The sequence below is a fragment of the Bos grunniens genome, chromosome 7, assembly GCF_055505025.1.
Source record: "Bos grunniens cultivar Pamir isolate PY7600 chromosome 7, Bosgru_T2T1.0, whole genome shotgun sequence".
NCBI lineage: Eukaryota > Metazoa > Chordata > Mammalia > Artiodactyla > Bovidae > Bos > Bos grunniens.
The window spans coordinates 29,130,661-29,144,748 of NC_141171.1; the positions used below are offsets into that span (position 1 = coordinate 29,130,661).

Consider the following 14,088-nt stretch of genomic DNA (forward strand, 5'->3'; position numbering starts at 1 on the left):
GACATTTTTAAAAAAGAATTTTATTCCCACCAAGTGCTAATAATGGTGATTGTTACTTGTACTTAGATAAGTGTGGCGTCTAGAAATAGTATCAGGCGATGGGAATAGTTTTGCAGTGTGGAAGTTGTTTCGCCTCTGATAGCTTCACCCGATAACCCCACATACTCAGTGATTAACTGCTGCATATTGGGGTCCCGTCCTCTCCGGCTCCCAGGTTTCCCTTTGTCCTGTTCCAAGACCAGGAATTCGATGCTGAGGGTGGTGTGCAGGCTGGTGTGCTTCGTGGAGCATCTCTGCGTGGGTCGTGGTGGGAAACTCAGCGCGGTCACGTGGACAGTAGCCTTTCATCACACGGACCAGCCCGCATTGATTTATGGAGCTGGGCAGCCCGCTGTCCCCAAGAGAACCCCGGCTTGGGGAGCGTGCCCGGGCCTCGTGGACGGTCCACCGCTGCGGCAGCCGGGCCGCCTCCTCTTCCCCTGGCGATACTTCTTTATCCCCAGCCTTTGCTCCGGGCGGCCGCCCTTGGCTCAGCCAATCAGACGCTGGCGTTCCCAGCAGGCACCGGCCAATCCACGGCCAGCATTTGCTGGAAACGCGAAACCCTTAGGGGAAAAGCAATAACAAAAGCCTTTCACTGCAGACAAATGTTAAGTGTCTGTGCAGACTTTTCCTGTTTTTAATTTTATTACTGTAAGAATGGAGGGTTTGTTGTTTCTTTCATGTTTCCTTTCAAGCAATTTTAATTATACATTTGTGCTACATCAGGGACTCAGGAACGCAGTGATTCAGCCTATTGCATCTAAAGCTAAAATGCAGTAACCTTCTGGCAATACAGATATATTCCTGCACTGTAAATATAGCTGACATGCTAAAGAATTTTAAGCAGCTGCAAAGGTCTTTGACACCACACACAGTGCCCCAGAGAGCAGATGATGAGAAAAGCAGCTCCGTCTTCCCCTTCGCCTTGTCTCCACCCCCTCCCTTTTCCTGAAGGGTTGTGCTCATAAAGAATCCTTTCCTCCAATTGTTCTGTCTTGTGCACATTTTTACCAAATGCCTAATTACCATTGACTCTCATCTCAATAAGCATTTTTATACTCAATGACTTGAGTGTGGGTTTTTTTTTTTCCTGTGAAGGAATTAGAATGGAATCAACTATGATTTGAGGAAATGCTTACTTTCCTTCATGTAATTCCCCCGCCTCCCACCACCTCCATTGATATAGTGAGTAAATTCAGCTGTCACCTAAGTAATAGTAACACAGACCATATGGGAAACAATTTTTAAATCTCTTTTTGGGACTTTTGAAAGAAATCCTTTCTTCCCCACTACTTGAGTCCCAACTATCCAAATATTTTACCTGCTATTAAAGACATTCCCAAGGAAATGAGTCTTACCTTGAGAGGTGTCCCTTACCACAAAGGAGTTCAATACAAGTTCTCTGCAGAATTCAAATGGCAGTGAGCAAGTGTGTAAACCAGCTAGAAACAGACATTGAGTATTGTCTCTTGGTGTTTCCAAGGAAGAAGGAAGACTGGTGGTTTATAGAAACTAAGACACACTTACTTTATTTCTTTACCCTAATAGTTTATATATGTCTCAAAAGCAAAATCTACCTCCTTTTAATGTGTGCTTTTAAAGAAATAAGTTGTTTTTTTTTTTTTTTTTTTTTTTAAGGCACTTGTCCTCTGGAGAAATAAAGAGGATGTTATATTTTGTTTCCCTCTGACATTTGGTATACTAAGTGCACTTAAGTTAGTAATTCACAGATGCAGTGCTAAATTAAATTGTCTGCAGAGCAGTTGGGAAAAGCAGAATTGCTTGCAGGAAACAAGTGTGTTGGTTTTGAGGGTTTGTTTTTTTTTTTTTCCTTATCCTCTGTGGCAAATGCTTACTAAAGTTGATTCTAAAGATAACCCCAAGAGCAAACCTATTGTGTACATACATTTTCTTAAGAGGGCTATTTTAGGAGTCCTTAATATGAAACAAGACCAAACAGTGAAATAGATACCATACTAAGGCTAATTCTTGTCTCACAAAGCCAGAGAGGAGAGGATTAGGAAAAATAAATCATAGCTGATTGTCTCCTATCTGAACTCCAAGCTCCCTCTTGCATGCACATCATTTTTTTCCCTAAATAAAAATCACCATTATTTTATTTTGTTGAATTGGAAACAAAACCGATTCCTTTCAGTCACTTTCTGTTTTAAGCACTGGTAACTGGCGCTTAGTTTTTGTTGGCTGCTTGCCAAACGAAAGCAATTATGTGTAATAATAGAAAAATTAAGAGGTGAGTGTTGCTGTTTTACAGCAGGACATGGCAAAAACCATTTCCTTCTGTCAGCAGTATCTTGATTACCCTCTCACACACAGCCTTACCCTTTTGTACCACACAAGTATGCTCATGAACACACGCGCACACACACACACACACAATTTCCTGTGGGTTTTTGCTTGAGGTCACTGAAACCAGAAAGAGGAAGAATGCAAACCACAGCTTTTGAAAGCAAATGAGAATAGAGCTCTGCTGGTAAAAAGAATAGTAATAATAAATGAACTGGAAATAGGGTAATTTGTGCTAACCTTGGTCCTTCTTCACTCCCCACTCCTGCAGGTGTCCTAGTGGTCAATGTCACGTGGAGGAACAAGACTTACGTAGGGACCTTACTGGACTGCACCAAGCACGACTGGGCCCCTCCCAGGTAGGCACAGGGCCTTTGATTTCAGCCTCTGTCTTTCTCTCCTCCTCCCTCGTCTTCCCCTCTCCTTCTCTGTGCAAGGAAACTACAGAGAGAGACTAATAATACTTGAAAGGCAGGTTGTAATTGAAACCAAGCAAAAGAGCAATGAGCAATTCAGGGTTGAACACAATAAAATGCAGATGCCACATTGCTTGTTTTTAGGGTGATCGCTACTTCCTGCCCCTCCTCTATCTCCTTTGTTTTCTTTTTGTCAACACGGGAATTTGAACTGCGTTGGAAGCTTAGCTAGCTGAGCTGGTTTTCTGAGGAAGAACATAAGCCATTGGTAGCCTGATCTGTCCTAGGTATTGAAATTGTCAGTGGAAGAATTGGGTGTCTTTTCCTCATCTGGGCCCAGCTGTCAAGCTGCTGGGGTGTTGACTGCTCTTTACCACATTGCATGCCTCATGATTTCACCTGGCTCCTTTGGAAGTGCCCATTTTGACGGCTGTTACTTGCTTCCCTAGGTTCTGCGAGTCACCAACCAGCGACCTGGAGATGAGAGGGGGCCGAGGCCGAGGGAAAAGGGCGAGGTCTACCGCAGCTGCCCCGGGCTCGGAGGCCAGCTTCACAGAGTCCAGAGGGCTGCAGAACAAGAACAGAGGCGGGGCCAATGGGAAGGGGAGGCGGGGCAGCCTCAATGCCAGCGGGCGGAGGACACCCCCGAATTGTGCTGCTGAGGACATCAAAGCCAGCCCCTCCTCCACCAACAAAAGGAAAAACAAGCCTCCGATGGAGCTAGACCTGAACTCCAGCTCCGAGGACAGTAAGCCCGGGAAGCGTGTCCGCACAAATTCCAGAAGCACTCCCACCACCCCTCAAGGGAAACCAGAGACGACTTTTTTGGACCAGGGCTGTTCTTCTCCCGTGTTGATTGATTGTCCCCACCCAAACTGCAACAAAAAGTACAAGCACATCAACGGCCTCAGGTACCACCAGGCTCATGCCCACTTAGACCCAGAGAACAAGCTGGAGTTCGAACCAGATAGTGAGGACAAGATCTCAGACTGCGAGGAGGCCTTGAGCAATGTGGCGCTGGAATGCAGCGAGCCAAGCACAAGTGTATCAACTTACGAGCAGGTGAAGGCGCCAGTGTCCCCTGGCTCAGGGAACCCCCCCGGCACCCCCAAGGGAAAGAGAGAGCTCCTGAGCAATGGCCCAGGTTCTGTTATTGGAGCGAAGGCTGGGAAGAATTCTGGCAAAAAGAAGGGTCTTAACAATGACCTCAATAATCTTCCAGTCATCTCCAACATGACAGCCACCTTAGACAGCTGCTCAGCAGTGGATGGCAGTTTGACTGTGGAAATGCCCAAACTGGAAGCAGAAGGATTAATTGACAAGAAAACCTTGGGAGAGAAAGAAAAGGGCAAAAAAGCCAACAATTGCAAAATGGACAAAAACCTCTCTAAACTTAAAACTGCCCGGCCCATTGCTCCTGCCCCGGCTCCCACACCCCCGCAGCTAATCGCTATTCCCACTGCAGCCTTTCCAAGCACCACTACGGGGACCATACCCGGACTGACCACAGTTGTTCAGGCCACACCAAAGAGTCCTCCGTTAAAACCCATTCAGCCAAAGCCCACAATTATGGGGGAGCCCATCACCGTGAACCCAGCCCTCGTGTCACTCAAGGACAAAAAGAAAAAGGAGAAGCGAAAGCTGAAGGACAAAGAAGGGAAAGAGACGGGGAGCCCGAAAATGGATGCAAAGCTGGGCAAACTCGAGGATGCCAAGGGGACTGGGAAAGATTTATCCGGACATTTTTTAAAGGACCATCTCAGCAAGAATGAAGGGCTGGCAAATGGACTGTCCGAGTCTCAAGAGAGTCGGATGGCTAGTATCAAAGCCGAGGCTGATAAGGTTTACACTTTTACAGACAACGCTCCCAGCCCTTCCATCGGGAGTGCCTCAAGGATGGAGTGCAGCACTTTGGTGAACGGACAGGCGCCCATGGCCCCGCTGCACGTGCTGACCCAGAACGGGGCCGAGAGTTCTGCGGCCAAGACGAGCAGCCCCGCCTACTCAGACATCTCCGATGCTGCTGATGACGGTGGTTCTGACAGCAGGTCAGAGGGCGTGAGGTCGAAGACCAGTTCCCCATCAGATATACTCTCTAGTAAGGATGGCTCTGTGAAAGGACATTCTTCAACGACAGCACAGTCATCTCAGATGAAAGAGTCCCACTCTCCCTATTACCATGGCTACGATCCTTATTATTCTCCCAGTTACATGCACCCTGCGCAAATGGGTGCCTCTGTAGCTGGGAATGGCGGGAGCACACAGGGAATGAAGATCAAGAAGGAGTCTGAGGAAGAGGCGGATAAGAAAGACAAAGCAGAGCAGCTCGAGGCTAAGAAAGTGGACCATAACCCTGCATCCTTACAGCCTCAGCACCAGTCGGTGATCACCCAGAGACACCCGGCCCTGGCTCAGTCACTGTTTTACGGCCAGTATGCCTACGGGCTCTATATGGACCAGAAGTCTCTGATGGCCACCAGCCCTGCCTATAGACAGCAGTATGAGAAGTACTATGAGGACCAGAGGCTGGCAGAGCAGAAAATGGCCCAAACTGGGAGAGGAGACTGTGAAAGGAAAAACGAACTCCCTTTGAAAGAGCTGGGCAAGGAGGACAGTAAACAGAAAAACATGCCATCGGCCACAGTCTCAAAAGCTCCCTCTACTCCAGAGCCTAACAAAAACCATTCTAAACTAGGGCCGTCAGTGCCTAATAAAACTGAGGAGACAGGTAAATCGCAGCTTCTCTCCAGTCACCAGCAGCAGCTTCAGGCCGACAGCTTCAAAGCTAAGCAGATGGAAAACCACCAGCTTATTAAGGAGGCTGTAGAAATGAAATCTGTCATGGACTCTATGAAGCAGACAGGTGTAGACCCAACCTCGAGATTTAAACAAGTAAGATTGGGGAGCGTGGCCCCCACAGGGAGAGAGCAGCCTGAGACTTGTACATGGCTGGTCTTGATCTGGTTAGAGTTCTTCACAGGAAATCAACCAAGGGTTCCTTAGGCTGGATTTCTCTTCTCTTGAAGTGTTTTAAGTGATTCTCTCAGGATTTCTTGTGTACCTCTGAAATATACATTGCTCACTATTTCCTTGTCATGTTGTGTAGTAAAAAGAATCTTGGCTACGTGCTTTGCAGATTCATGTTCCCTGCCACTGACTGACTCTGATGAAGTCCCTTATTGTCTTACTGAGTCCAGAGTGAGGGAATTCTACCCTGTGGTGGCTGAGGTCCCTCTAACTCCAAGATTCTGAGTCTGAGAACTCAAATAATTTGTTCTTTTACATTTCCAAATTTATTTTGGCATCTTCTGGGGATATTAAGACAGGGTCCTTAAATTCACATTTCCTACGTATCTTTTTGATGAAACTTGGAGTGTCTTGAGGCGTCTAGACTTCTGTTTTTTGCGCTACATGAAGGGCCTCAAAGCAGGGTTCAGTGCCTCTCGCTTGTGAGGAGTGAGGAGCTAGGGGGATGGGCCTCGGGCAGTCATCCCAGAGCCCCGCGGTCGGCCAGCTCGAGGTGAAATGTGCCGACACCTGAAAATCGGTCACCGTGAAACCACACATGTGCTAGCATTTTCTGTCACGATTCAGACATCCTGACTCAACTGTAGTCCCAGAAGTATTAATTCTGGTATTTCCCGGCACCCCAGCCCTCACTTAGAGGGGGCATATAGAGGTCCACAGTGAACCAGAGCAACAGAATCCTTTCTTCATGCTTTTCTGCCCCTAAGCACCCAGTGGGTTTGTAGCGTGAATGGGATGGGTTGCAGGGGAGCCACAAAGGTCATTTTAAAGGCCCTCAGTTTCTCCGCTTCTGGAGTCGAATCAGGCTGTGACACCACAGGGCTGCATTAGAACTGTGCAATTGGAGGGGCGGGGGGTGCATGTTATGGATGCCTTTGTTTACTGTAGTAAAGCCATAATGTGTGGTGTTCATTTTTAATTTTGTTTGGATTAATGAACCGATCTGGTTTCTATTCAGCCTTGGCTACAGTGGATGAAGAAAGTGTATTAGGAAACCAAGAGTTCCCCCCTCTAAATGATGTTAATTGATACAATTACTTAAGCTATATTAAAACTTAAACAGTAGGTAAAACTTAATATTATCAGCTTGAGTTTTTTATATTCTTTTTACCTATGTAAGATAGTAAGGGAAAAACGAGAGTTAGATTGAGTATGTCTGAGGGTGTTATTTAATGTTAAGAATTAACATTAACACCCCAGCTCTGAATTCCAGCCAAGCTAAGTTTTGAAGCCCAGCTCCACAAACTGGGCAGCATTGTGACCCTGATATTACTTGAGCTTTAAGAGCTTTGCTTTTGTCTTCTGTAAAAGAGATTATTAACCATGCCAGCCTTAGACATCATTCCTTCGTAAGAGGAGGCAGTAAAGCTCACAGTGTAAGCGTATAAATAAATGTTACCTCAGTATTAGAAGTAATAGTAATAGTGCTTTCATGGTGATGAATGAGTTTTTCTTAAAAATGTTAATTTTATTTTAATAAGTCTTTTTTCCAAAACCAGGATCCAGATACAAGGACATGGCATCATTATGTATACCAACCCAAATACTTGGATCCACAAAAGTCAGAAGAACTTGATAGAGAAAAGAAATTAAAAGAGGATAGTCCCAGAAAAACCCCCAACAAAGAGAGTGGTGTGCCCAGCCTTCCTGTATCATTAACAAGCATCAAAGAGGAGCCCAAAGAGGCCAAACGTCCTGATTCTCAGTCCTTGGATGAGGGCAAACTGAAAAACGATGATCGGAAGACTCCCGTGAACTGGAAGGACTCTCGGGGAACCAGAGTGGCTGTCTCCTCGCCCATGAGTCAGCATCAGTCCTACATACAGTACTTGCATGCTTATCCTTACCCGCAGATGTATGACCCCAGCCACCCTGCATACCGGGCTGTTTCTCCCGTCCTAATGCACAGTTACCCTGGTACGTGTCATGGGTTCTCACTGTATTGGAGGGAAGAGGCTGTGTTCAAGTACTAGCTGTTTTAAAACTCTGGATAAATTAGAGGCTTCAAGAGTGACATTGTGTGGCTTGTTTTTAATGCTATTTAAAGACGTCCCTAAGGTGAAATGGAATTAATGGCAGATTTGTTTTTAGATGAAATGTCAAACTAGCTGTAGTTTCCATAGGATCTGATGGTCTGCTGTAGCTATGAGACTGACAGATATTTTATTGCCTAGGAATACATTCTGAACACTTACTGTCATAATCATTACAGTTATTGTTCTTTTGTCTTAATTGCACATGTAAACAGATGAAATGGCTGTAAGCTTGTTCTCTTTTAGAACCTCTGATCATCAGGATGGGTTAACTGGGAGAAGAGAATCGGAGAACCTCGATACAGTTTAAAGACGATATAGCCCATTCTTAATGGAATATTCCCTATTTTAAGATCTCCGACTCTTATCCCAAATTCATGTAACCCAAATGGTTTGTTGTTTTTGTTTAAAGATGTCGTTCGTAACTTGATGTGGCATTTGTTGTGTGTCTGCAGGGGCCTATCTCTCTCCAGGATTTCATTATCCTGTTTATGGGAAGATGTCAGGGAGAGAAGAGGCAGAGAAAGTCAATACCAGCCCTAGCATCAACACGAAAACAGCCACTGAATCGAAAGCACTGGATTTGCTCCAGCAGCATGCCAACCAATACCGCAGCAAGTCTCCTGCTGTAAGCTTCCTTTTGTTGTCACTTAAAAGCACTGTGTTTTAAGGGGAAAGGGGACAAGCGAGAGAACAGTCTTGAAATATAAATGGCTTTGGAACCCAGCTGTGATTTAAGAATGCTGTTTTGTTTTGTGTTGTTTCCTAATAAGGAAAGAATGGCATGTTTAAAATAAGATGCTTTCACACACGAGGGGAAAAAATGTTAAAGCATGTATGGTAGTAGCAGCCTCTTCTGTTGGAAAATCTGTTACCTTGCTTACCCAGGAGGATGCTAGTCAGCCAGACATTGAAATTCATAGGAACCAACCTTTGGTGCAGAATACTTCTGATGCACTCATGTGCTGCTGAGCCGCTTGGCTAAAGAGTGTTGACTGCATCCATTGTGCTTCGACATTGACTCCTCCACACATCCCTGTAACTCTGCTAAGGTGATTCAGACATATGTCTTTGTGAAAGATGGCTCTGCTTCCCCACCCCCTGCAAAGAAAGTCCCAGAGACTATTGGGAAGAGAGAAAATACAAAGGATGTGGTAGTTTGGGTCTAGAAAAAAGAAAGTTGGAAAGATTAAATATAGGCTTTGTGATGTGTATCTGCGTGTGTCCTGAAACTCAAAAGAAGCTTAAAAGAAAATGATTTATGCATCTTTTAACTGTGAGCACTCCTAGTATAAAGTTTTTTTTTCAAGTAAGAAAAAGAGCTTTAGTGAAAGGCTGATTAAGTTCAAATGAGTAAAAAATGTCTCAGAAACACAGGATCCTCAGTCAAATTATGATTTTAGAGGACTGGAACTTCTCTGAGTGTTCAAAGATGGAAAGATTTTGGAATTCTTCCAGAGGCACAGGGCAATGGTTTCATGCGCTTGATATTGATGTAATCTATAATATTAGGATGTATGTTCTCAATGGAGCTCAATATAAAGATAGGTTTAAAATTGTGAGATACATTCTCCTCAGAAAATGTAGTTAGAATAGTCATCAGAAAACTTGACCTTAAAGAAGTCTCTGCAACACCTTCTCCTTCATCCCTATGTGAAACTTGTTTTTAGAAAGAAATTGGGTCAATTCTAAACCTGCAATTATGAATGGGAATAGAGAAGTCCTCTTATTTCACTCATTTGAGGAAAATGTTGATATTGCTTTGGCTCAGAGCAGGACTATAGTGTTGGCTTAATTCCAGTTGAAATGCATGTCTTTTGAAATGATTTACCATTAATAAAGAATTTCTAAGAGTCTGTGTATTTACTTGTTTAATATTAGGAGTACCCACTGCTGAAGGGACCAGGGAGGTTTACTACGCCCCTCCAAATTGTTTCTCAAAGGATTAAGGGGGGAATCTCTGTCTTTTCTTTTGCAGCCTGTGGAAAAGGCCTCAGCTGAGAGGGAGCGGGAAGCCGAGAGGGAGCGGGACCGCCACTCCCCCTTTGGCCAGCGGCACCTGCATACTCACCACCACACCCACGTGGGCATGGGGTACCCACTCATCCCTGGGCAGTACGACCCTTTCCAAGGTCAGCAGCTCCATTCTCCTTGTGCCTTTATTCATCCTGCTTTGAAAAACAGTTTCCAAAACTGCCTTTCTTGTCTTCAAATGAAAAGGTTGAGCTTTGAGTTAATTAGCTCTGGGGTGGAATTTTAACACTTCTTTCCTGGTATATCCTTGGGACACAGCTAAGGGTATTCCCACATCTCTGTGTGTTTTGATGAGACGTGAAGTGGCTACCACTTAATAATTGTCACTTATTGATGTTATTGGTGGTGGGCAGTGTCTGGGGCACCAAATATAACAATCAGAAGATCAGATAGCTGCTTCAGGAAAAGTGTAGAAGACAGGGAGGGATGGTGGGAGGCTTTGGTGAAATGACTTCCCTTGATCTCTTCAGGCCTCCAAGTTGCTCCTTTTCCCGAGGAAGTAAAGGGAGTCATGCGGTCAGGGTCAACACTCTTTATAACCTAATCCTGAGACTTCCAGCCCTTTGCTATTGAAACGTGGAGTAAAGAGGAGAAATATTTTTAAAAGCCATAGCACTGACATGAGGAACCACAGACAGTTCGTGGTGTTTTAGCAGATTGTCCTAGCTCTGTCAGCTCATGGCCTGGGCAGGGAGGGGCAATATCTTTACCAGTAGAGCACTTGCTAGGACCTTGCTGTCTTAGCTTTGACTGCAGTAACAGAATACCATAGTCTTTATGGCTTTAAACGACAGAAATGTATTTCCTCATAGTTCTGGAGGCTGATAGTCTGATACCAGGGTGCCAGCATGGTTGATTTCTGGTGAGAGAGCTCTCCTCTTGGCTTGTAGATGGTCACCATCTTGCTTATGTATTCCTGTGACTTCTTGGGGGACCAAGAGGTGGGGGGAAGAGAGTTACTATCTCTTCTTAAGGGACACTAATCCTTCAAGATCAGCGCCTTACCCCTAGGACCTCATTTAACCTTAATTACTTCCTGTATAGGTCCAAATACAGTCACTTTGGGGGTTAAGGCTTCCACGTAGGAATTTTGAAAGGGCACAGATTGAACTGTGGACAAGTATCTGTTTGCCAGGTTCCTTCTTACTCTGCTGTCTGAATACGAGATAATACATTTGAAGGTATTTCCAAAAGTAGGAAATGCTGTCCAAATGTGAAAGGGTCATTTTAATTTATTCATTCCATGTTACTTGGTGTCAAATAGTGGTGTTAAAGAAACCATAGAGAACATAGAAGGAGTCATTTCCTCAGGGTTTACTTTTATTTCCTCTATCTTTTTTCCATGATTGTTTTCTATAGAATTTAAAAGAATTTCCTATTAGGCAACTTCATGCCATTTGGATCTATTATATTCTCTTACTGCTCCCCTGCTCTTGCAGGGTGAAAGTTAAGACTGTTTCTAAGTTCAATTCAGTGATTCCATGTACCTTATGGGATGCATTGTGTTCAGTCACTGGGGAAAACGTTAAAGTGATAAAAGTTATTATGAAAGTATTGTATTCTAAGCAAATAGCGTGGCGCTCCTATAATTCACTGTGACTTTTGATTCCTGTTGTTACCTGGTACCTATTATTTCTCCTGGGCTTCCTATTCAGAAATGCGTGCAAACCATTTAGCACCATGCAGAGCCAGAGAGATGGAATGCTGTATTCTCTTTGAATAGCTATTAAGAAAACCACAGAGTATTCAGTGAAGAGATGGACTCTGGTTAGACTGAGCAGTTTGTATTCTGTCCTTGCTACATGAAACATTTCGTGTGTGTGTGTGTGTGTGTGTGTACAAAGGCCAGATTGCTACTCCCTGGTCCGCAACCTTTCACCATTGGACCTGCATCTACTCTTAACCTTTCTGAAAGTCACAGAAACCCTGCATTTTTCCCCCATTAGGCCTGACCTCTGCTGCCCTCGTTGCCTCTCAGCAGGTGGCTGCACAGGCATCTGCATCGGGAATGTTTCCTGCACAAAGAAGGTATGTATTTGGAATCAGCTTTCTAGATAGAGACGTCGTAATGGGTGGGAGGAAACAAGTGTAGGCTTTTTAGACCAAAACCTTAGCTCCTAAGGGTTTGATATTGTTGTAGTGAATGTACTTACTATGTCACCGTATTTCAGATGCAGCTTCTATACTGTGAACCTCATTTTTATAGCTGTAATGTACATTAGTAATTAACTGATCTGTTTCTTTAACAGTTCTTAAGTTGTCTTCAATGCTTGTTAAAACAATTCACTCTAACTCCCTTTGTTTTATTTTGTTTAAAAATGAAGTTGCAACTGAAGGAGTTTACTGTCATAGTGCTAAAGTGATGTTTGTTCTTTGATATTTTCAGTTACTGCTCAAGTTGTTTTAAAAAGGAAAATAATTTATTTTTCATGTTGTATATCATTACCCTTGTGTTCATTCACTTTCTCTGGGATTGAATTCCTTGAATTGAACAGAATTAAAATAAGTCTGTTGGTCTTACAGTTTTCTTATTCTCAGTGTCAAATGCGGATGGAACATTTGCTAAGGTTTTCTTTTCTTTTGCAGAGAATAACAAGATTGGAAATGTACGTTGTCATGTGACTGGATCACATGGGGAAGCGCTTATACAGACATCAGTTCCATGGTGTTAATTTGAAATGCCTTAATGGCAGGCAAAAACCAGTCATTTCATTTTTGTAAATTACAGATTTTATCACAGAGTAACAAATGTTGCTGTAATTAAACTTCTGTTTTATATATATATACGTATACATATATGTATATATACATATATATATATATATATATTCTTTACTTTTTGTATCAGTAACCAGGCTCGCACACACAGGGTCTGCTGCCAAGTCGCAAACCACTCAGTAAAGGAGATAAAAAATGTATTTGTCAAGTTGGAAAGTGTTAGCCTCAGAAGGCTGCTTACTTTCTTTTTTTTTTTGCTTTTGCTTTTCAATTGTAAATAAATAATGTTATGTATCAGTGTGCCTGAACCTTGCATATCCTTCATATAATTCCCATGAACCCCTCAGAAAGGCTAACTGTGATGATGACACTTTGGTACAATTTAGATGTCTATATGGTGGCTCCTGTTAAGATGCATCAGTGTAAAATGTTCCTGTAGTCACTGTTCGTACTTGTGTATTGTGGAGAAAATACTTTTGGAAGGCATGGGGTTGCCAGTACCACAAGAACTGTGTTGTATATAATGTAAAGATTAAAGTGGGGAAATAATGAGCATCTGTGAATAATGAGGTGTCATTTTTGATAATCTTGAATGGCAAATAACCCAATAGCCTGCATACCAGAGACATCTGTGATTGTTCTATTACTTGAATAGTCCTGCAGTTTTTTGTTTTTTTGTTTTTTTAATGTTTACAATTATCCAGTTTTAGAAGAGAGAGACTTTAACGCCATTGCCTGGTTACTTGTTTTATGCTGTAATCTAGTTTATTTTATGTAAAATGTATATTGAATGCTTTCCTTTTTTATACCTGCCTTAAATAATTTGGCAATCAGAATTAAAAAGGTTTTTTTTTATATATATATAATGGCTTCTTGTCTGTCTCATATTATTTCTAGCTGGCTGATAATAATTCTTATTTTCAAAGAACAGTTCCTTAATATCTATGAAGGTCCAGTGTGTTAAGATATAGTACAGAGATATTAACTTTTCTTATATGATACCCAAGTTTAACAGCCAAATAGTGGATTTAATTCAGTGCATATATGTATCTTTATTGGGTATTTACTCTAAACATGAAATGTAGTATCACTACAGATTTCAGGTTTATGTGGTATGGAATGATAATTCCAAAGATGTTAGTCTTGTGGATATGTGAACAGTAGGTAAAATGTATGAAAAGTTAGTCAGCTAGCCATTTGATTGACTTGTCATTAGAATGTTTTACTGGCATACATTATGCTGAATATACAGAATTAACTGCTTCCTCTTTTTTCCTTTCTTTGCTTCCCTCCTTCCCTTTCTCTCTTCCTTCTCAGCAAATTCTGTCTGAGCACCTACCTTATCCCAGGCACTGTACAGGTGCTGGGTTACAGCCATGAACAAAATTCCTGTTTGCATTTTCTAGTAGGTCTGGGTAAGCATAATAAAGTATGTAAGTTATATGCAGAGTATGTTAGATGGTTGATAAATGCCCTGGAGAAAAACAAAGTCTGGAAGTGGGCATGAGGGATTT

The 14,088-nt window shown here is 43.0% G+C and overlaps 2 protein-coding genes across 13 annotated transcripts in view; one reads left to right on the forward strand and one right to left on the reverse strand.

Annotated features, from left to right (window-relative positions):
- The window catches only part of ZNF608 (zinc finger protein 608), a 130,613-nt gene that overhangs the window by 99,877 nt on the left and 16,648 nt on the right, over positions 1-14,088 (forward strand). For 7 of the 12 annotated variants that reach the window (XM_086410567.1, XM_086410569.1, XM_086410566.1 and 4 more), the window contains 6 exons: positions 2,618-2,705; positions 3,212-5,654; positions 7,289-7,706; positions 8,278-8,450; positions 9,801-9,954; positions 11,803-11,884. In XM_086410567.1, the coding sequence (XP_086266693.1) occupies positions 2,618-2,705; positions 3,212-5,654; positions 7,289-7,706; positions 8,278-8,450; positions 9,801-9,954; positions 11,803-11,884 (3,358 nt within the window). Of the gene's footprint in view, positions 1-2,617; positions 2,706-3,211; positions 5,655-7,288; positions 7,707-8,277; positions 8,451-9,800; positions 9,955-11,802; positions 11,885-12,442; positions 13,441-14,088 lie in introns of those variants that run through there. The other 5 variants (XM_086410570.1, XM_086410568.1, XM_086410575.1 and 2 more) reach the window with 2 other exon arrangements.
- Positions 1-14,088, reverse strand: part of LOC147368974 (uncharacterized) — a 16,877-nt gene continuing 2,789 nt past the window's right edge. The window contains exon 2 of the mRNA XM_086410616.1: positions 1-605. Coding sequence (XP_086266742.1) covers positions 166-605 — 440 coding nt within the window. The 3' untranslated portion in view covers positions 1-165. The remainder of the gene's footprint in view (positions 606-14,088) is intronic.